The following is a 24,141-nucleotide window of genomic DNA, read 5'->3' as shown; positions in this document are numbered from 1 at the left end:
TTGTTCTGTAATAGGGGCATCGTCTCTATCAGTAACGGGACTTCCCTTGTTCTGTAATAGGACGCCTCGTCTCTATCAGTAACGTGACTTCCCTTGTTCTGTAATAGGGAGCCTCGTCTCTATCAGTAACGTGACTTCCCTTGTTCTTTAATGGGGGCCTCGTCTCTATCAGTAACGTGACTTTCCTTGTTCTGTAATAGGGGCATCGTCTTTATCAGTAACGTGACTTTCCTTGTTCTGTAATAGGGGCCTCGTCTCTATCAGTAACGTGACTTTCCTTGTTCTGTAATAGGGGCCTCGTCTCTATCAGTAACGTGACTTCCCTTGTTCTTTAATGGGGGCCTCGTCTCTATCAGTAACGTGACTTCCTTTGTTCTGTAATGGGGGCCTCGTCTCTATCAGTAACGTCACTTCCCTTGTTCTGTAATAGGGGGCCTCGTCTCTATCAGTAACGTGACTTCCCTTGTTCTTTAATGGGGGCCTCGTCTCTATCAGTAACGTGACTTCCTTTGTTCTGTAATAGGGGGCCTCGTCTCTATCAGTAATGTGACTTTCCTTGTTCTGTAATAGGGGGCCTCGTCTCTATCAGTAACGTGACTTCCCCTGTTCTGTAATAGGGGCCTCATCTCTATCAGTAACGTGACTTTCCTTTTTATGTAATAGGGGCCTCATCTCTATCAGTAACGTGACTTACCTTGTTCTGTAATAGGGGGCCTCGTCTCTATCAGTAACGTGACTTTCCTTGTTCTGTAATAGGGGGCCTCATCTCTATCAGTAACGCGACTTCCCTTGTTCTGTAATAGGGGGCCTCGTCTCTATCAGTAACGTGACTTACCTTGTTCTGTAATAGGGGGCCTCGTCTCTATCAGTAACGTGACTTTCCTTGTTCTGTAATAGGGGGCCTCATCTCTATCAGTAATGTGACTTTCCTTGTTCTGTAATAGGGGGCCTCGTCTCTATCAGTAACGTGACTTTCCTTTTTATGTAATAGGGGCCTCATCTCTATCAGTAACGTGACTTTCCTTGTTCTGTAATAGGGGGCCTCGTCTCTATCAGTAACGTGACTTCCCCTGTTCTGTAATAGGGGCCTCATCTCTATCAGTAATGTGACTTTCCTTGTTCTGTAATAGGGGGCCTCGTCTCTATCAGTAACGTGACTTTCCTTTTTATGTAATAGGGGCCTCATCTCTATCAGTAACGTGACTTACCTTGTTCTGTAATAGGGGGCCTCGTCTCTATCAGTAACGTGACTTTCCTTGTTCTGTAATAGGGGGCCTCATCTCTATCAGTAACGTGACTTCCCTTGTTCTGTAATAGGGAGCCTCGTCTCTATCAGTAACGTGACTTTCCTTGTTCTGTAATAGGGGGCCTCATCTCTATCAGTAATGTGACTTTCCTTGTTCTGTAATAGGGGGCCTCGTCTCTATCAGTAACGTGACTTTCCATTTTATGTAATAGGGGCCTCATCTCTATCAGTAACGTGACTTTCCTTGTTCTGTAATAGGGAGCCTCGTCTTTATCAGTAACGTGACTTAACTTGTTCTGTAACAGGGGGCCGCGTCTCTATCAGTAACGTGACTTCCCTTGTTCTGTAATAGGGAGCCTCGTCTCTATCAGTAACGTGACTTCCCCTGTTCTGTAATAGGGGGCCTCATCTCTATCAGTAATGTGACTTTCCTTGTTCTGTAATAGGGGCCTCGTCTCTATCAGTAACGTGACTTACCTTGTTCTGTAATAGGGGGCATTGTCTCTATCAGTAACGTGACTTACCTTGTTCTGTAATAGGGGGCCTCATCTCTATCAGTAACGGGACTTCCCCTGTTCTGTAATAGGGGGCCTCATCTCTATCAGTAATGTGACTTTCCTTGTTCTGTAATAGGGGGCCTCGTCTCTATCAGTAACGGGACTTCCCCTGTTCTGTAATAGGGGGCCTCGTCTCTATCAGTAATGTGACTTCCCTTGTTCTGTAATAGGGGGCATCGTCTCTATCAGTAACGTGACTTACCTTGTTCTGTAATAGGGGGCCTCATCTCTATCAGTAACGGGACTTCCCTTGTTCTGTAATAGGGGCCTCGTCTCTATCAGTAACGTGACTTACCTTGTTCTGTAATAGGGGCCTCGTCTCTATCAGTAACAGGACTTCTCTATCAGTAACGTGACTTACCTTGTTCTGTAATAGGGGGCCTCATCTCTATCAGTAACGTGACTTCCCTTATTCTGTAATAGGGTGCCTCATCTCTATCAGTAATGTGACTTTCCTTGTTCTGTAATAGGGGCCTCGTCTCTATCAGTAATGTGACTTCCCTTGTTCTGTAATAGGGGGCCTCGTCTCTATCAGTAACGTGACTTTCCTTGTTCTGTAATAGAGGGCCTCGTCTCTATCAGTAATGGGACTTCCCTTGTTCTGTAATAGGGGGCCTCGTCTCTATCAGTAACGTGACTTCCCTTATTCTGTAATAGGGGGCCACGTCTCTATCTGTAACGGGACTTCCCTTGTTCTGTAATAGGGGGCCACGTCTCTATCAGTAACGTGACTTCCCTTGTTCTGTAATAGGGGGCCTCATCTCTATCAGTAACGTGACTTCCCTTGTTCTGTAATAGAGGGCCTCGTCTCTATCAGTAATGAGACTTTTCTTGTTCTGTAATAGGGGGCCTCGTCTCTATCAGTAACGTGACTTCCCTTGTTCTGTAATAGGGGCATCGTCGTCTATCAGTAATGGGACTTCCCTTGTTCTGTAATAGGGGCCTCGTCTCTATCATTAACGTGACTTCCCTTGTTCTGTAATAGGGGCATCGTCTCTATCAGTAACGTGACTTCCCCTGTCCTGTAATAGGGGCCTCGTCTCTATCAGTAACGTGACTTTTCTTGTTATGTAATAGGGAGCCTCGTCTCTATCAGTAACGTGACTTCCCTTGTTCTGTAATAGGGGCATCGTCTCTATCAGTAACGTGACTTTTCTTGTTCTGTAATAGGGGCCTCGTCTCTATCATTAACGTGACTTCCCTTGTTCTGTAATAGGGGCATCGTCTCTATCAGTAACGTGACTTCCCCTGTCCTGTAATAGGGGCCTCGTCTCTATCAGTAACGTGACTTTTCTTGTTATGTAATAGGGAGCCTCGTCTCTATCAGTAACGTGACTTTTCTTGTTATGTAATAGGGGGCCTCGTCTCTATCAGTAATGTGACTTTTCTTGTTCTGTAATAGGGGGCCTCGTCTCTATCAGTAATGTGACTTTTCTTGTTCTGTAATAGGGGCCTCGTCTCTATCAGTAATGTGACTTTTCTTGTTATGTAATAGGGAGCCTCGTCTCTATCAGTAACGTGACTTCCCCTGTTCTGTAATAGGAGCCTCGTTTCTATCAGTAACGTGACTTTTCTTGTTCTGTAATAGGGGGCCTCGTCTCTATCAGTAATGTGACTTTTCTTGTTCTGTAATAGGGGGCCTCGTCTCTATCAGTAACGTGACTTTTCTTGTTATGTAATAGGGGCCTCGTCTCTATCAGTAACGTGACTTTTCTTGTTCTGTAATAGGGGGCCTCGTCTCTATCAGTAATGTGACTTCCCTTGTTCTGTAATAGGGGGCCTCGTCTCTATCAGTAATGTGACTTTTCTTGTTCTGTAATAGGGAGCCTCGTCTCTATCAGTAATGTGACTTCCCTTGTTCTGTAATAGTGGGCCGCGTCTCTATCAGTAACGTGACTTCCCTTGTTCTGTAATAGGGGGCCTCGTCTCTATCAGTAACGGGACTTCCCCTGTCCTGTAATAGGGGGCCTCGTCTCTATCAGTAACGGGACTTCCCCTGTCCTGTAATAGGGGCCTCGTCTCTATCAGTAATGTGACTTCCCTTGTTCTGTAATAGGGGGCCTCGTCTCTATCAGTAATGTGACTTTTCTTGTTCTGTAATAGGGGCCTCGTCTCTATCAGTAATGTGACTTTTCTTGTTCTGTAATAGGGAGCCTCGTCAAGTCTGGTGGTGAAGTTTGCAGACACTGATAAGGAGCGCACAATGAGACGCATGCAACAAATGGCCGGCCAGATGGGCATGTTCAACCCAATGGCCATCCAGTTCGGAGCTTATGGTGCCTACGCTCAAGCAGTAAGTCCATCATTTACCGGCCATTTGGGCGCATTAGGTTGGGATTGTGTGCGTACCATAAGATAAAGGAGATATATTGTATAGATAATTACTGTATACAAATAGAGTAGGATATTACTCAGAAATGTACAATATACAGGGTATATATATATATATGTGTGTATATATTGGAAGAAAAGACAAGAGCAAGGAAATGCCAATAGTGAGATACTGTATCTTTCACTAATTATCAAATGGTACATAGCTAGTGTCGCACTCACATACAGATGAGGCCACGACTATCCTAAAACAAACCAGTGGCAATCACCAAAAAGACCCAGGTACAGCCAGAATAAATGCCTTAAACGTGCCTTAAACTAGCCCCAGCATTTCTGCATTGATTAATGGCCCATCAGATTAACAGCGGGGGTCCCTGGCAGTCCCATTCAAACTGAATGGGACTGTCAGGGACCCCTGCTGTGTTAATCCTATGGGTCGTTAGTCAATGCAGAAATGCCTCAAACTTGCCTCAAACTAGCCCAGCACATACCCAGCGCATACCCTGAATGTAACCCGGCTAGTTTAAAGCAAGCTTTAGGATAGTCGTGGCCTCGTCTGTATAAAACTATAAAATCAGCTTATCATTCAAGACATGGACACGCTCTACAAAGAAAGAAACGCTGCTTTTGTGTGTGCCATTTCTACAATATATTTATATTTTTTGCATACTCCCAGCCGAGTGCTGTCTCGTGATTTCCTTCTGGTATCCTCTCTTTTATAGGGTACAGTCCCTCCAAATACTTTCACAGGGCGCTATTGTTGTTAATTCTTGTAGGAGAGGAAGTGCTCGTCACAAGCCTGTAAACACGCCGGCAGATTTTGTGTTCTCCTATAACATACACATAACATACAAATAACAGAAAGAAATCACTAAATAGAGATGAAAAGGACTTGTCAGAAAGGGGACATCCATGCAACATGTGTATTTCCAATCTGAGACAGCAAATTAATGAAATGATAGATCTTACTCTGAGTATATTTATTCTGACATTTTTATGGATCAATCTCCTCGGCCTTATTGTAGGAAACATTGCAATAATATTTTTTGGGACAGAAAAAGTAGCGCAATGCAGGTTGGACCAATATTTCTGTATTTCTGCTCATGTATTAAGTAAGCGTATTACTGTAACTTTAACATAACTTCCTTTATCAAACAAACAACCAGCTCATATCCTTACAGTATATATGGGCCATTTGGACTCCACCTGATGTATGACTTTCATTTGGAACTTCCTGCACCGTGCAACTCCTGTTCTTTGACTGTATTTGTCCCTCCCACCTTCTACCCGAAGGCTGCATGTGCGAAATTGTCAGAAAAACACTATTATTCCCATAACATAACTTGGGTGAAGACTAGGTCTCCAGTACATTACTGGCCCTTGTGGTGATGAAGGCACAAACATAATGGGTCGTTTTGACTAAGTTCTACTTCATCAGACTCCTCCTTTATGGGTTCATACAAGTGAATGGGCTATACAGGGCAATATTTACAAAGCACTGTCCCTCTATAAGACACATTCCATGCTGGAACCCTGTAGAGAAGGGGTTCTCAACTCTAGTCCTCAAGACCCTCCAACCGGTCAGGTTTTAAGTATATCCCTGCTTCAGCACTGGTGGCTCAATCAGTGGCTCAGTCTTCTAACAGTACAAGTACAAAGAAGAAGAAGCAGGCACACGGTCTTACTCAAAAGGAGGTTTTAATAGGCCATAAAGTCCAACGTTTCAGCAGTCTAATACTGCCTTTCTCAAGGTGAAGCCCTAGTAACAGTACTAGGCATAGGTTCTCTTGAGTTCAGGGTGTTGATCCAGATGATATGTGGAAACAATCTGGATCTGGATCAAGACCCTGCACCCAAGAGAACCTATGCCTAGTACTCTTCCCTTTAGGGTTTTTGAAAGAACCTATTTTTTTTTAGGTGATGACTTGTCATTCTTTGCACATTTTATTATTCCCTTTTTATACTCGTTTATCACTATTGATCGTCACAATTTAATTTACATAGAGGCACAGAATAGTGTTAGCGCTTTTTGTATGCTTTCCCTTTTGCTCAGTCTTCTAAGTTGAATGAGCTACAGTATAAGAGGCCATTTTACTGAGCTGTGCTTGTGCTGTAGGTGTATCATGGAAGAGCACTGCTTACTAAATATCACCCAATATACTATTGAAAAACCCTAACAAAAGCCAGAATGGTTATTTTTCGAATAATTGCTTCAGTTCTCCCATGGCCATTGTTAAAGCCCTTAAAAAAAGATTAACATTATTTCTATACTTTTACTAATAGCTCGTAGTTTATTTTTGTGCTGGATGGCCCTAGAGATCGCCGCATGTAGAAAGAGGCCTCTTATGTGGCTGTCACAGAGACACTACAGTACATAAACCCATTAGTGCCCAAGAGAGAGAAGATCCTCCATGTGGAGAGAGACCTGTGAACACACCTGAGACCGCTGGGAAATAAGCTCATTTAAATATGCAAAATATACTCAAATAATTGAAGTGATCCTATTTTCCCGGTTATCTCGGGTGTATTCTCAGGTATCTCTCAGAAAAAAAATAGAACAAGCGGCAGCACAATACCAAAGTAACACTCACGATTGTAGTATTATGTCACTCTCTCAGACCATATTATACATGTAGCCTAGTGCCCCCCTGGCTATGTGTTTCCCGGCCCTGGCATGTAAGTCCTGGTAAGTGCAGGCAGTGTCAGGGTTAAATCCCTTTCACATGGCCAGGATGTGAGTCCGTTGGCACACTAGCTATATTGTTGCCATAGCCAGGTGCAGGCTGGGTGGCAGTTGGGAGTGTCATGCCTGGGGGGGTAATTGTTATGGGCACACGTAGAATGGTGTGACACCGGAACCTCCTCTAACACCTGCCCAGTTTGGGGCAGGGTCACTAACCCCTCCCCAGGTATATAAGAGGCTCCTAACCCAAATTTAGAGAGACTATTCCAGGATGTAGCCTCCTCCCCAGTGAGTGAGGCGGTATCTGCTAACCAGCACCGGTACACACGTAGCATGCAGATCTCCCGTAAGGGGGGGGAAGGTTGTCACATTTATAAGGTTGTTATTTATAAAATGTTTTACCAGGAAGTACAGTAATACATTGAGAGATTACCTCTCGTTTTCACGTATGTCCTGGGCACAGAATTCTGATAACAGATACATGGTTACATTAAGTGAAAAGGGTTATACATGTAACACCCCTATCCCCCTCTAAGGGAGATCTGATAGTACTAGGGATATTACGGTGCTGTGGTGCTAGCCTGTTGGCTCACAGAAGGCTGAGTCTCTTTGATGTTGTAGGGAGCTTGGGGAATAGAATCTCATTTAGAATGGTGCAGCGCCTCCATCCTGCCGAGCTCCTGCATTAGACAGGAGTTTATCCATACAGGAACTTCCATAGTAACAGAAAAGGAGTCTTGAGTACCAGTACCAGTGCAAAAGGTTTATTGGCACACAGCATAACAGCAGTCCCATAAAGTCCTTCTGCGCAGATATTCCAACCCAGGGGTACCATCCCCTCCCTGGGCAGGACAGGACTAGTCACCCTAGGAGCTTGAGGCCCCAGGCTAGTCTGGACTTCCCTCACCCCCCATAGAGCAAGGCAGGAACACTACACTACGCACAAGGTAGCACACACTCCAAGGTGGAAAAGAGGGACTTTTTGGATGGGAGCCATCTTTTATACAAGGGGGGGCCCCACTCCTAAGCCCCAGCAACTGGGCACAACCACCAGAGTAAGCCCACCCCCCCTCCACCCCCCCTCCTCCACCCCCCTGGCACAGGACTCCAACGGTTTTCAGGCACCTGCCTGGAAACTGCAACAAAGTAACATACAGGGGACCTGCTGTTACCAGGACTTATGGTACTAGGGCAGGGAATTTAGTATCCAGCTACATATATTATATATAAATACATTGCATGCACAGTAAGAGATAATATGTTATAGGCGTATGTAACAGTTACAGACCAGATTAAAATGTGAGACAGCTTTAGTTGTGAAAGAATTTAGATACAGCACTCATTAGTAGTGGAAAATAGGTTCCCTTTATTTCAACGGGACAAACCAGGCCTCAGAAAGTGACGATTAAGGCCCACAATGGGCCTTTCATCTGGTAGGTGTTGCGGGCCTGAAGCATTGCTTTTCGATGCCTTGGAGAGACATGCACCTTCCTTCAAAGTTACAGAATATTTTCTCTCTCCTTCGGGTACTGAGGATTTGTTCCTTTTTGTCTGCACAGGTATCTCTCCACATGGAGTATAAGTGGCTCTATTTGGAGGTAAAGCTTAAGCATGGTGGGAGGGAGAGGGAACAGGAGGACATAATGGATACATATATAACACAAACAGATGAAAATAACAACATGCATGCAAATACATATTTATTTATTTTTAGCTACACATTACCAGGACTTCGTTCGACACCCAAAACTGTTTCAAATATAAAGATGTACCTGTGCCAATGTTTAAAGCAAAGGTCTCAGTGGAAAGGTTGCATACAATTCACACATTATAGCACAGCACATTCTAACTTTCACATAGAGGTTATTTATTACTCAGATCAGCACTGTTGCTGTTTCATTATTAATCCCCGATGTGGCTGTCCCTATATTCCTTCTCATCAACTCGCAAATTCAATAAAGTCCAATGAGTGGCAGAGGGAGCATTTTTTTCACTAAATGAGATGGACAGCTTCTGTGTATTCTACATGTCTATTATCACCGCAAAGAGGCTGTGAAGACAGGGTGAAGCGGCAGTGAATATCTGGTGAAGAAGCAGTGATGACCAGGTGAAGAGGTAATGAAGACCTGGTGAAGAGGTAATGAAGACCTGGTGAAGAGGTAATGAAGACCTGGTGAAGCAGCAGTGAAGATCGGCTGAAGAGGCAGTGAAGACCGGGTAAAGAGGTAGTGAAGACTGGGTGAGCGGCAGTGAAGACTGTGTGAAGCAGCAGTGAAGACCGGGTGAAGCGGCATTGAAGACCGGGTGAAGCGGCAGTGAAGCCAGGTGAAGTGGCAGTGAAGCCAGGTGAAGTTGCAGTGAAGATCAAGTGAAGAGGCAGTAAAGACCGGGTGAAGCTGAAGTGAAGACCGGGTGAAAAGGCATTGAAGAGCGGAGTCAGAATTCTCAAATATGCAAATACTTTTTAAGTATAAATATATATATAGATAGATAGATAGATAGATAGATAGATAGATAGATAGATAGATATTATATATATATATATATATATATATATATATATATATATAATCAAAAAATAAATAGATGATACCGTTCTGTGGCTAACGAAATGCTTTTATTTGTGCGAGCTTTCGAGATACACTGATCTCTTCTTCCGGCGATGTTACAATGAATGAAGCAAAAGGTAAACTTAAAAACAGTGTCTCTTGGAATGTTATCTGTGCTGTTCCTTCCCCCGTGTGGATGTGTTTTATGGCTAGAGGTGTCAAAAGGTTACTGAAAGCAAGTGAAGAAAGAGTGTGTATGTGTATCAGTGTGAATAAAAATGAATGGAGAGCCCACAGTATATACAGTGCTTTACACAAGGTGTGTGAGGAGTGGGAGTGGATATAAATGGTGTGGGTGGGTGTGGAAATGTGAGAGTTTGTAGCACAACTAAAAGTGTGTGTGGATACTTAGTGGTCCCTATTGGTGTATAGGGATGGAAAAACAAGGAGTATTAGTATGTGTGAGAGACAGCTGTGTGTCAACCATACTCAATACTCATACTCAAAGGTAATCTTAAAACCCCGAAAGAGAGACGGTTGCATGAATACAAATTTATGCAACTGTTCGGGACACTTAGCAGTGGCCTAAACAGAGATCGAAATTTTATGAGTCATTACTGACACAAGTGAACTCTCGTCCCATGAGCGCTAAAGGCCATGTCTGTACATACTGTGCTATATGTATGCACACACAGCTGTCTCTCACACATACTAATACTCCTTGTTTTTCCATCCCTATACACCAATAGGGACCACTAAGTATCCACACACACTTTTAGTTGTGCTACAAACTCTCACATTTCAACACCCACCCACACCATTTATATCCACTCCCACTCCACACACACCTTGTGTAAAGCACTGTATATACTGTGGGCTCTCCATTCATTTTTATTCACACTGATACACATACACACTCTTTCTTCACTTGCTTTCACAGTAACCTTTTGACACCTCTAGCCATAAAACACATCGACACCGGGGGAAGGAACAGCACAGATAACATTCCAAGAGACACCGTTGCTTCATTCATTGTAACATCGCCGGAAGAAGAGATCAGTGTATCTCGAAAGCTTGCACAAATAAAAGCATTTCGTTAGCCACAGAACAGTATCATCTATTTATTTTTGATTTTATATATATATATATATATATCTATATATATATATATATAGATATATATATATATATATATATATATATACAGGCATACCCCGCTTTAAGTACACTCACTTTAAGTACACTCGCGAGTAAGGACATATCGCCCAATAGGCAAACGGCAGCTCACGCATGCGCCTGTCATCACGTCCTGAACAGCAATACTGGCTCCCTACCTGTACCGAAGCTGTGCGCAAGCGGGGAGACTATAGAGCCTGTTACACATGTGGTATTTCATCAGTTATGTACGTATATGACGATTGCAGTACAGAACATGCATTGATAAGTGGGAAAAGGTAGTGCTTCACTTTAAGTACATTTTCGCTTTACATACATGCTCCGGTCCCATTGCGTACGTTAATGCGGGGTATGCCTGTATATATATATATATATATATATATATATATATATATATATATATATATATATATATATGTATGTATATATATATATATATATATATATATATATATATATATACTTTCACTCTCAGGGTCAATAGATATAGACCTCAGATTTCAAGATCCTGAGAAGGGTGCTTAAAAGGACCAAAATGTTGATCCGGTTCAAATAAAACCTTTTTCTTCTATATCTATTAATTCTGAGAGTGCATTATTTCTACATTTTTTTACATTGTTTACTTTCAGTGCACGCCAATAGGTTTTGCCCATTGAATACATGAGTGCCGCTTTTCTTAATACTATATACACATATACAGGTAGTCCTCACTATCCGTCATTTCATTGTACGATGAACGGATTATCCGACGGATCCCAATGCATCTTGCGGAACGCATTAACCGGTGCTCGCCGCCGGCAGCTTGCTGAATGGATTCCGTCAGATAACCGAGGACCTCCTGTATATACTGTATTTCTAATAATTCCATGACCGCCAAATGCTTCGGAGATATTTAATATCTTAATCTCTTTCATAAATATACTATTCATAGATTATAAAAAATTGTAAAGCAACTACTGAATTCTACCAACATTAGCCAGTACTATAAGCATCTGTTAAACCTGAATTTCACTGCGCTTAGTAAAAAGAAGCCCTTAATCACTAACAAATAAGTCAACATTTTACTTTAGGAGTGCGGAATTTTCCTAATGAAGCGTCTAATATTGATAAGTTATTACATTTTTTGTTGCAATATATATTATTATTTTTTATTGTTATATGATAATATAGCATATTATTATTATTATATGATTATTTGTACTATTGTATATTTCCCTATCGCCCCTCTCAGGACGTCTTGATAGTGGCATTTCTTGCTTGGTTTCTGCGAGGGGTTGGTGGGTCCTGCCGGTAAACTCGTGATATTTTTTCGCCGCTCTCTCTTTGTTCCAGCTGATGCAGCAGCAGGCCGCTATTATGGCTTCCGTCGCACAAGGCGGGTACCTGAACCCCATGGCCGCTTTCGCAGCTGCCCAGATGCAGCAGATGGCGGCTCTTAACATGAACGGCCTGGCCGCCGCCCCCATGACTCCGACATCAGGTAGGACACGGGTAAATCGCGGCGCTAGCCGGGGAAGGGGCATCTACTGTGTGTGAGTGGCAGTGAATTCTAATACTGTCTCGGAGGAAAAGAATGCCAGAATGTCCTATATCACAGATGGTCTAGTGTGGTAAAGCACCAAGCTCCCTCTGCCAATGGTTGTATTATTGTTCCATTTCGTTCTTGGCTGCTCCAGTCTTAACTTGGGAGACAATTTAATATTAATATTTAGGGAAAGTAATAAGGCTGTCAGCATGGAAGCCTACCCAGTTATCCAGCCATCAGTGGCTCGTCCTGTTAAACACAGTACAGTAATATTACAAAACACTGGGCATGTCCAAAAGTGTTGCCAAATGTCCCAAATGTGTAGGTCATGTCCCATCTAAAACCCGCCTGGACAGAAATATACTGTATCCTGAATTGGAGGAGGCATCAGAAAGGACTAACAGTCAAAGTAGGTCTCTCCGTCAGTGGAGACAGCTGGCAAATAGTGTCTCCTGCCACGATTGTGTCTACCTCAATCAGACACGGTTTTGGACATCCCTCATCTGAATGTTTATTATAATCCTTTTGCCAGGGTTTCTCAACTCCAGTCCGCAAGAGCTCACCCCCCACCCCCCAAACAGGTCAGGTTTTCCGGATATCCCTGTTTCAGCACAGGTGGGTCAAGCAGTGGCTCAGTCACTAATTGAGTGACTTGTGCTGATGCAGGCTCTTCGACTGAGCCACTGATTGAGCCAGATGTGCTGAGGCTGGGATATCCTTAAAAGCTGACCTGTTGTAGTGTCTTGAGTACTGGAGTTGAGCAACCCTGCCTTATGTCCAATGACACTGTCAGCAAAGATGTTACATCGTACCATGTTAGGTGCGGTCATAGCCCACCGATGAGAAATATCAAATAAGCTTCGGGAAGCGGGTGGGTGACTCCCGCGTAGATGTCCAGCGGGCCCTAACTTTCATGGAATAAGGAGGTAACATGCCAAATGATGGGTGAGGTCTGGTGCTTTAAGTAGGAACCGTCACTTAAACCCTGAGCCATTTGGACTGCATTGCTGTGCGTTGATAGGAGGGGGAGGGGGACATTTGTCAATCCAGATTAGGAACATAAAAGTCGTAGGAAAGCACTGACCTTTGAAGTGGTGGCACTCCAAGTCCCAGTGCCTGCGCAGTGGAGCTTTTACTGAACTGTGTGCAAGGGACTGTATCTCTTTATATATATACTGCATTTTATATACTCTGGAGACATGATGAAGACAAGCAGGACGATTGTGACTCTCGTCTCTATCGCAGACTGAAAAAGATGCTGAAACAGCAACACTTCAGAGGAGCAAAGTAGGAGAGAGAGACAGAGAGTTAGGGCTTAGTAAGCAAAATGAACGAGATGAAGCAGTACATAATAATGCCTCCTCTCATCCAGTGTACAGCACAGTGTGAAACTGCACACAAGGAACTCTCACTTCAAGGTAGGAGTGTCAGCTATGATAATAGGAAGGAGAACTGCCAACACAAGAGAATAGGGAATATTCACCGCGTTGTATATATATATATATATTTTTATGTTTTTTTGACTGATGAAGAGAAAATGTACATTTGCTCGAGTGTTAATTTTGCACAGCGATTGCCATTAAAATCCCGAAGAGACGTCAGCCCCTGGTAGTTTAACAATATCAAGGCACAGAGCTGTATTGGGGGGGTGCGGATGGGGGGGAATGCAAGACTGTGTGACAGCGTCTGAGGAGAAGGGAGAACAATGTGAGCATAATTAGTACTCAATTAACGTTGGGTAAGCGGAGGCGCGGGGAGGTAAAGTGATTGGCCTGCAGCAGTTTCCATGCGTTCCCTGACTAGCAGAACTGTACGAGAACGCAGGAGTTTACAGCCAAGGCAAATTGGGAAGAGTAAATACATAGGGGCCGATTCACAAAGCAGTGATAAGTGCCTTTATAGCGCGATACTGCCTGCTGTGCAATTCACAAAGCAGTGATAACAGCGCAGTATCGCTGTAATGGCTTTTTATCACCAATAAACAGTCAGGGAAAAAAATGTTGCCCGATAGGCCAAAGAATGGCAAACCCGCCATTTTTTGCCAGTCAGCCTGATTCACGAAGCAGTGATAATTGATCCGTACTATAAAAGTTCACCATTTCTTTTCACCAGCTTATGGCTGGCGCAAAAGAGATGGAGACATGCATAAAAGCATTTTTTTTCTGCACAGCATTAATACAACAGGCCAGCGGGGGTCTCCGGGTGGTCCCCGCGGATGTCCAGGGGCCCTCGGTGGCCCCTGTGGGTGTCTGGGGGTCCTCGGGTGGTTCCCATGGGTGTCCGGGGGTCCTCGGGTGGTCCCCACGGGTGTCTTGGGGGCCTCGGTGGTTCCCGCAGGGTGTCTGGGGGTGTCCGCTGGCCTGCGGTACCAATCCTTTGTCTAAAAAAAAAATATATACATACATTCAAATAAATACATCCCCCCCTCCCCCACAATACATACAGTACAGTAATGGGCAAAATTACTATTATCCGGATATGGATAATAGCTAATTTGCCCGTTATAAAATATAACATCAGCCAGCATATATAAATAAAGTAAATAAACCTTTCTACTTACCCTTGCCATTATGAAGGCATCCTCGTCAGCATACTCCAGGTCCACGTCCTCCTATGCCAGCAAGAATACATGAAAAAATCCAATCTAATGGCCCCTAACCCCTTAATCACCTTAGAGGTTAATAACCGCTATAGTAATTAAGGAGTTAACCCACCCTTCCCCGCTACCCACTCGGGAGGCCTAAACAGCCACCATGGGACCTCTATACCCACCCTGTACCATTGATTGGCATAGTGGTACATCATACCAATATAATATGGGCATGATAAGCCACTATATCACTCAATCATCACCCTAATAAAAAAGCATGAAGGCCAAAAATACACAATAATAAAAGATATACACAAGCACCTAAACACCCCAATACAATAAACAACCAGCTACCATAATCCCTGAAACCTCTCCTTACAATATATATATTTTGAGAAATGTGGGGGGTGCTCCAAAAAATAAACAGAGTCTAAGACAGCTCCTTTCTGCGATGAAACCACATCCAAACGAATTCTAAATTCTAAAACAAAGAAAAGAAGGGCATGTTCCATACTGCTTAGCCGTATTAAAAGGATTTCATAAATTGGTTAAAAGGAGTGGTACGAGGTGCACTCACAAGGGAAGGAAAGATAAAAGCATTGCGAGAGAATAATACGCATGGTCACCACGAGGGAGCAGACATCTGGGACCAGAACGCTAGGTGTAAAGACGAGTAGTGGGTGGTAAAGCTGGATACCTGGATTGTGGAAGGCAATGTACAGGAGCAGTATCATTTGAGGAATCAGACACAGTATTGCAAGTTTGAATATTAAAAAAAAAAAAAAAAAAAAACAATATTTATAGTCCAAAACAAATAGTCCTACAAATATTCTTTTTGATATTCAAACTTGCAATGCGTCGTCTGATTCATCAAAGTGTGGTCGGGTGAAGTATTTATATATATGTGTGTGTCTGTGTGTGTGTGTGTGTGTTAGCGTAGATAGTACAGGCAGTCCTCCGTTATCCAACGGAATCCGTTCTGGATGTAGCGTTGGATAGTGAAACCGCTGAAAAGTGAGTCCCGTGTTAATCAGTGGCGGTGAGCGTTGGATAACGCATTCAGGCGTCGGATAACGCATTCCGGCATTGAAAAACGGCCCATGAAGTTGCATTGTAAAGCGTTGGATATGCCATTCGTTGTAAAGTGAAACGTTGGATAGCGAGGACTACCTGTAATATTATACTTTCTGGGATTGCCCGCTCCACTGAAGAAATATAGTCACGTATGTGAAATACATGTGATCAGTGAAGCCGAATTAATCCCACCAGTAGTTTAACTAAGTGTAAATTTATAGAGATTATAGATACAGAATATGTGTATTTGTGATAGTCATTTTAAACCTACTAGTGTAAAATGGATAACCATATGTCCAATAGTGATAAGCATATTAAATGCTAAGGAATAATACCAATTTTCATTTTGGAATTATATATATTTATATGATGGGCCTCCGAATCATTAATAATATTGAAGTGCACAATGACCAATACAAGTTAAGAATACCTGTTTGAAATGTCAGCTCTGTCGCTTAACCCCCTCAGTGCCAGCGAGGTCAGCAATGCATTGCCCTCCTCTGTCCCTGAAAGGGATACTCTGCACTGTATATTAACATTACCATCAAATCCTAGGGAAATATCCTTTGGGTGCATGGTGTTAAATCCTCTTATACCGACCCTGGGAATGGTGTGAGTGACATCTATATATTAACATCTTGCTTTATGACAGAAACCCCCCCAAAAAGTACACACAAGAAGGAATTCTACATATTTCTTCTGACTTGCGGTGCCATCTCCAGTGGACACTAATGGCCTCTTCATTTTTTCCCTTCCAGGTGGAAGCACACCTCCTGGTATCACTGCGCCAGCTGTGCCTAGCATTCAGTCTCCAATTGGGGTGAATGGATTTACTGGACTCCCCCCACAAGCTAACGGGCAGCCTTCTGCAGAAGCTGTGTTTGCCAACGGGATCCATCCTTACCCAGGTATCTACCTGACCGACCTGTGTATGACTGTGATCCGATTCTTTGTACAGTCATTTGTAACCACCTTTCTCCCCAAGGGGTTGTAGGTTATTGTTTGAAGTGCTATTATAAAGGTGAGTGACACCGAGTTTGAACGCACGACAGTACACTCTGTTCGGCAATGGTCATCAGGCCCCCATTTTTTTGAAAGCCGTATTTGGTTGATTTATATAGTTCCAACCATGTACTGTACAGTATGCAGCACTTTCCAGAGATTGTAAACAAGAGATACAGTAATACAGTAGAGGAGAATGCAAATAAGGAGAAGGGTGTGAGGCACAGAAACAAGTCCCTGACCCAAAAGAGCTTACAAGCTAAGAGACGTGTATTACGGCTGTGAAGCGCTATGTACATTAATGGCGCTATATAAATAAAGACATACATACATACATACATACATACATACATACATACGTACGTACATACATACATACATACATACATACATACATACATACGTACGTACATACATACATACAGTACATACATACAGTACATACAGTACATACAGTACATACAGTACATACATACTGTACATACATACAGTACATACAGTGCATACATACATACAGTACATACATACATACATACATACATACAGTACATACAGTACATGCATACTGTACATACATACAGTACATACAGTACATACATACATACATACAGTACATACATACATACATACATACATACAAACATACTGTACATACAGTACATACATACATACATACATACATACAGTACATATGTACATACATACATACAGTACATACGTACATACATACATGCAGTACATACATGCAGTACATACATACATACATACATACATACGTACATACATACATACATACGTACATACGTACATACGTACATACGTACATACATACATACATACATACATACATACATACATACATACAGTACATACATACAGTACATACGTACATACATACATACATACATACATACATACATACATACAGTACATACAGTACATACAGTACATACAGTACATACATACATACATGCAGTACATACATACATACATGCATACATACATACAGTACATACAGTACATACATACATACATACATACATACATACATACATTACATAAGTACATACATACATACATACATGCAGTACATACATACATACATGCAGTACATACATACATACATACATACATACATACAGTACATACAGTACATACATACATACATACATACATACATACATACATACATACATACATACATTACATAAGTACATACATACATACATACATGCAGTACATACATACATACATACATACATACATACATACATACATACATACATACATACAGTACATACATACATACATGTGTTTGGGCAGAAGGCCACATGGAAATAAACATTTTATATTGAAAGATCTAAAACAGAGGCGGCCAACTCCAGTCCTCAAGGCCCACCAACAGGTCAGGCTTTAAGGATATCCCTGCTTCAGCACAGGTGGCTCTGTCATTCTGACTGAGCCACTGATTGAGCCACGTGTGCTGAAGCTGTGATATCTCTAATACCTGGCCGGTTGGTGGCCCTTGAGGACTGGAGTTGGCCGCCCCTGTTTTAGAGGGTGCGGGAGCATGCACAAGCCACGTGTGTCTTATTGTATGTGCACAGGCTTCATTATAACAGGGACTGTTTAGGCAGGTCCTGACGGAGAGACGATAAGGATAGAGACGAAGCCTGACACACCAGATGTATCAATGGGAAAATCCAGTTGCTTTTAATGGGATTTCTTTTAAGTGAATGGGTCAGGAGGTGTCTCATAGAATAGCACCGCTTAGTAAATATGGTCCAATATATTGTTGGGCCCTTCTGGCAGCAAAGAAAGACACGTATATTCTCACTGACTCTCTGTCCGTCTCACTGATGTTTTATATAACCAGCTTCATAGACTTTACTCGAGTCCAGATCCCCAAATCTCACAGATTTCAACCCTTGAAGGCTGACACCTGAGCAAAAGGCTTCAATAAAAGGTGTAATATAGACATATGACATCACTAGAGGTAATAAAGAGATGTCATTTCTGTGATCCGATGTTTATTCGGGGCTGCTAGCAATGGTTTCGCATTAGCTGGGAGGCCTCACTACAGGAATCTGGCTGCTGCCGCCAGCACACAGGTGTCTGCTTGTCATAGTCCCATCACTGCAGCACTGATAGGGGGGAAGACTAAGCACACTTATTAGCAGAGATGTAAATGGCTCTCTCATGCTCCCTGTGATACACTGAGCTTGGTGGGGTGGCTTACTTGCTATGTAAACAACGCTGTCCCCAAGGAGCTAAACAACTGCAGTTACAGGGAAAAAAAACTATATATATATGATGTGGTGAATTTGGGTTCTGAGCTTACAGGGGCTCTTTGGGCCAGAATGCCATAAACAAATGAGGACTGTATGTTGATTATTTTTCAGAGAATTGTTATGATTTGAGTGGTCGTGTGTAAGGAGATGATACCCGTCTTAAATATACCATTCTAAAAAAAAAATTTTTGAAAAAAACACAACTTTTTTCATTATTTTGAATGACATTTTGAATCTGCAGCCTCTGAAGAAATGTAAGCTCTAGGGCTAACGCAAGGGCAAGTATTCTTCTGCTGAATGAGTAGTGGGTGCATGGCACAGTGTCCTACCAAAGGTAGAGATGAATACATTAAAGACATTGAAAATGCAAGCTCATCTTAGGAAAATAGACCAACACCAGTGAGATTTGGGGCTTCTTAACCAAGGCTTGGCATTCTCATGGATTCCACCTGCTTTTTATCAGTGAGATTTCACTCAGGCCAATAAGACTGTCTCCAAATCAGAGAGCAGGAGTGAGAATCGGCACTTGTGTGTATATATACAGTATATATATATATATATATATATATGTATATATATATATATATAAATATATATATATATATAAAACATACAGAATAAATATATATATATATATATATATATATATATATATATATATATATATATATATAGTTTTTTTCCTGTAACTGCAGTTGTTTAGCTCCTTGGGGACAGCGTTGTTTACATAGCAAGTAAGCCACCCCACCAAGCTCAGTGTATCACAGGGAGCATGGGAGAGCCATTTACATCTCTGACTGGGACTATGACCTCATGCACACAACAAAAGTCAAAAACGCCCAGTGCTACATCTAACTTAACAAATTAAATACGTACAGTATCTCTTTATCTTCTCAATGACAAAATGACCCTTGTTTGAGCAGATAAACAGAAGTATTTAACTATATCATTTGTAAAGTTGGATGTACTGTAGCAAAAGGCCTTTTTGTCTTTTGTCTTTTGTTTTTTTTGTCATTCTGCACATTGTATTGTATGTCTTTTTTCCCCATTGATCTTTGGAAATTCGGCAGAAAAAGACTACAAGGGAATTTTCAATAAAAAAAAAATCGTTTCATTGCTAGACCTTTCCTTTGCGTCCCCTATACACGCCGAGGAGAGGGGGAGTTATAGATAACGGTCTCAGCTCTCTGAGACAACCAGCTCTGGACACAACAGTGAGAACACAAGCTCTTCAGGGTCCCCGAGATTCAAATCCACGCAAGGTCTTTCCACCACAATCTGGTGCCGGCCAAGGATTACCTATCGGAATTCTGTGCCATGGATGTGTCTACCGGCTCCAGTGGCTGCGGGCATCCAACATAAATCTTTTTCAAATATAACCCTACAGTAAAAGCTTTGCCCCAAAATTGATGTAAATAAGACCAATACCACTACTACTTCTTAAACCCCTACAACCACTGGTTTACTCTAACAACGTATATTTTTACGACTCTTCCTCAGGGCCAGCAGACAGGATAACCCTCAAATGCTAGTCTTAAAAAAAACATTTTTTTAGTTCAAAAAAGGTGCTACTTCTCATTTTAAAATGCAAGTGATTAACATGGAGGGATGGACGCAACTGTTCAAAATGCATATGCGTCATTTAAAGCAGGTTTTTTTTGTCCAAAATGTAATTCCCTGCGAATTGTTTAAGCCTCAAAGGGCTAATAATGTCGTCAAATGAGTAAGATGCCGGCAAAACATCGCCAAACAGTGACCGATACATGGTGTGTGCGCCCTATCTATAACCAGGATTAAGAGAATGTGGTGTTTTTAGAGAATTTGGCAAATTAGCGTAGTAAACTACATTGCAATCAGAGCCGGGCGCGCCACTGCACCCGCGGTTACAGAGGCCCCGCGCTTTTCTCCACAACAATTAAACTGATTGCTGGGAGAGCGCGCGCGGTTTCTGTAACTCTCTTACCTCCTGCGGTGGCATCTCCTCCCGCAGGGTCCAGTCACCATGGCGCCACGATGCCATGACAATGGGGCGTCATATGACGCTGTGTCATGACAACGGGACTTGCTGTGGCGCCGCGTTGCTATGACAACGGGACACTGCCTGACGTCACAACATCATGTGATGTCCTGTTGTCATGACAATGCAACGCTATTTGACGTCGTGGCGCCATGATGAGGGACACTGCAGGAAGACATTGCGAAGGAGAAGGTAGGAGGCCCGCACCAGTGCCCTGCACCGGACCCCCCAATATTACCAGCCGGCCCTGATTGCAATGCACACGGAATTAACTCTCGGCAAATCGCGTGTGAACTCTGACCCAGCTGCGGCTTTTTAGGAACTCAAAATGGAACATTTTGCATGGTTTGCCACCTCATGGGAAGGTTTCGTACATCACTATTGACATGGCTACCGCAAATAAAAATACCACGTATGAGCACATTCCATGGATTAGAAGCATAAAGTAACACACTGAGCGTCACTACCCAGAATCCCTTGCTGCAGTGTAAGCACTGTATGCTAAGAGATAATAGGGCAGGGTTGCAGACCTTTATGAGACGTGAGAATGTGCTCACAAGGGGTATTTTTGTTCGATGTACACTGTACCGTGGAGTGCTTTTGTCACTTTTTTTATCTCATAATAAACTACAGTGTACAACTAAATCCCAAAATACAACAAATGCTGTATAAGGCCCCTCATAAAAACAGAACAATTCTATGAACAGATACACATGACATCCAATGCAATGCTCACTGTCAGAGGACATAGAATTAGAGATGGACGATTTTTGGGGCGGATTTGCATCCGCAGCGGATCGTCCGGTTCCTTTGGTCCGTGAATTTCAGCGGATCAATGTCAAAAAGGTTGATTCGCGGTTTGCTGATTTTTGTATTATTATTACCAGCACAATCTGTACATTCCTCCACCCAAGGACGGATTTGTAGAGTCCAATCCGCAGGTTCGGAAACCCGTGAACGGATTTGTAGAATCCAATCCGCGGATTCAGCGATCCGTCGGTGGATCCGCCCATGGATTGCCGAATTCGCAGATTGGATTCTACAAATCCCTCGACGGGTCATATCCAATGACGGTTTTTGATGAATCCGTGCGGATTGAAACCGCCCAAATCTGTTTGCGGATTTGACACCGTGAAATGGATTTTGGGGGTGGGGGAAATGCGAGAAAATCCGGGACACGGATTTGGGGGGATTCACCCGTCTCTACATTTAATTGACTCCATCACATAGAGAATCTCTTTGCACTAAGGTATCTCAATGTATACAATCTTGTATACTATTGTATACCAGCTGGATATATTGATCCCATCAACTTTGCATTGTACAAAACATGGGAATTCAGCAGTACTCCTGTGCTCCCTTCACTGTACTCACCTTACGTGTATTGTCATCTCTTTCTTTGGCTTAAACCCCGGTGGAAAACAGTTAACAGGTATCCATGAAGATCCTAAGTAACTCAATTACAATTAGACATCTGTGATCTATTTCATTAGCATTTGCAATCATTATTCTTTCCATTTGTAACAATCAACTATATTCCATAAACCACACAATGAAAAAAAAAAAAAGAACTCATTTACCATCTTTAACTCAGAATATTAGATATTTTAATGAGCAGAATTCTTCCAAACTCACTCTCCTGCAGTAATAAATGGAAGTGATTAAGCCGGGTCCTGGCAGCTGTAATAAAAGCATTTGTGCTCCGACTGGAGATAGCTATCAAAATAAAATATCCATCAAGCTTCTCCCCGAGGTCTATGTGTCACATTTTATACATTGCCAATTTCACCGGAAAACATAGTTCTCAGTGTATGCAGAGAATTAATAGGGTTACTATGTTCAGAGAGGCAAAGCTATAATTGGCTTCCTGGCCTGTATGGCAGGGAGAGGGTTAATCAGCTTTGCCATGAAAACTTCTCTTTTGGGTGTCCGAGCGGGGGGAAAAAATGGAATGTATTAATGTTTTTCAATTGGGATGTTGTATTTGAAATCAGACGAGTCTCTTTTGGACCCCTATGCGATATGCTGGGGGAGCTGTCTTCCCCTTGCTCTGGAAGATTGATGCTCCCTGAAACCTTCACTGGTCGGCTAACGAAGGCATCAAAATAACTTCCAAGGGGGAAGAAAGGAAGCTGGGGCTGAGGGGTACCGGAGTATCCACAAAAACAGATCAGGAGATCTCCTTAACGCACAGGGCTACAGAGGAAACATTACACATAAAGAGCATATGGTTTAAAATAAGTGTACTCGGCTGATTATTTACTTTAAGAAGGATTACCTGATGCATTTTACCCATTGTAAATTGGTTGACTGGTTTTAAATGGAACTGCATCTTTACGTCTTAACAAACAATGCTCAGTAGAAAGAAAAACCAAACGGGTGCATATTAATGCATTGAAATGAGTCGATGTGTTGTGCGCAGTCCATACATCATCCCTTTGTTGATCACCCATTCTTCAAAGTCTCCCGACAACACCAGATTGATCAAGGATCTTCTGCTTCCTTTGCTACCCTTTCATTGTGTCGAATGGCCTCTTGGGCAACAAAGGAGTTAAATGGGACTCTTCCCAGGGCAGCTGATTTCCATTACAGAAGTCCTCCCTCGCTTTGTACCATTTCTGATTTCATGGCTTCCATGTTCAACTTTGTCACAAAGACCTTGACGGGTCTTGACTAGGTTGAGTTACACTGCTGTAAAAATGCAGATAAGATATGCAGGGGTGTCTATGTGATGTGATGAGAAAGCAAGGCCATTAGAACTGAAGGTGAACAGGGGAAGGGCAGGTATATGGATTGAGTAGCTCCTCACAATCAAATGATCCCATTGAAGAACTGGTGGCCTCATGCGTAGTTAAATGGGGACATTAAATGCGGGACCCCTTGCCGCTTCCACCCTGATCAGCACATTCTTTTTGTTATTGCAGTTATTGTTGTGTGTGAATGCCTAATTAATTACAACAGTAAACGCTGGCTCCTTTAATCATGCCATCAGCTGTCCTAATCAATCTTAATAATACGGAATGCGTACTATGGTAAGCCATGAATTTTAATCTACATAAATTTTGTAAGGCTCTTTGCAAGCTTGTTGAATGAAATGATA

At 42.5% G+C, this 24,141-nt stretch overlaps 1 protein-coding gene across 15 annotated transcripts in view; it reads left to right on the top strand.

Moving 5' to 3' along the window:
* The window catches only part of CELF4 (CUGBP Elav-like family member 4), a 1,026,742-nt gene that overhangs the window by 907,784 nt on the left and 94,817 nt on the right, over positions 1-24,141 (top strand). For all 15 annotated transcript variants that reach the window (XR_012798727.1, XM_075585050.1, XM_075585138.1 and 12 more), the window contains 3 exons: positions 3,953-4,096; positions 11,875-12,022; positions 16,490-16,639. Coding sequence is in view for 14 of the 15 variants with exons in the window: in XM_075585050.1 (XP_075441165.1) it covers positions 3,953-4,096; positions 11,875-12,022; positions 16,490-16,639 (442 nt within the window). In the remaining variant the exon portion in view is untranslated. The remainder of the gene's footprint in view (positions 1-3,952; positions 4,097-11,874; positions 12,023-16,489; positions 16,640-24,141) is intronic.

This window comes from Ascaphus truei, chromosome 1 (assembly GCF_040206685.1).
Source record: "Ascaphus truei isolate aAscTru1 chromosome 1, aAscTru1.hap1, whole genome shotgun sequence".
Lineage (NCBI taxonomy): Eukaryota > Metazoa > Chordata > Amphibia > Anura > Ascaphidae > Ascaphus > Ascaphus truei.
Note: the sequence above shows the minus strand (reverse complement) of the source record. Positions and strands in the feature narration are given on the sequence as shown.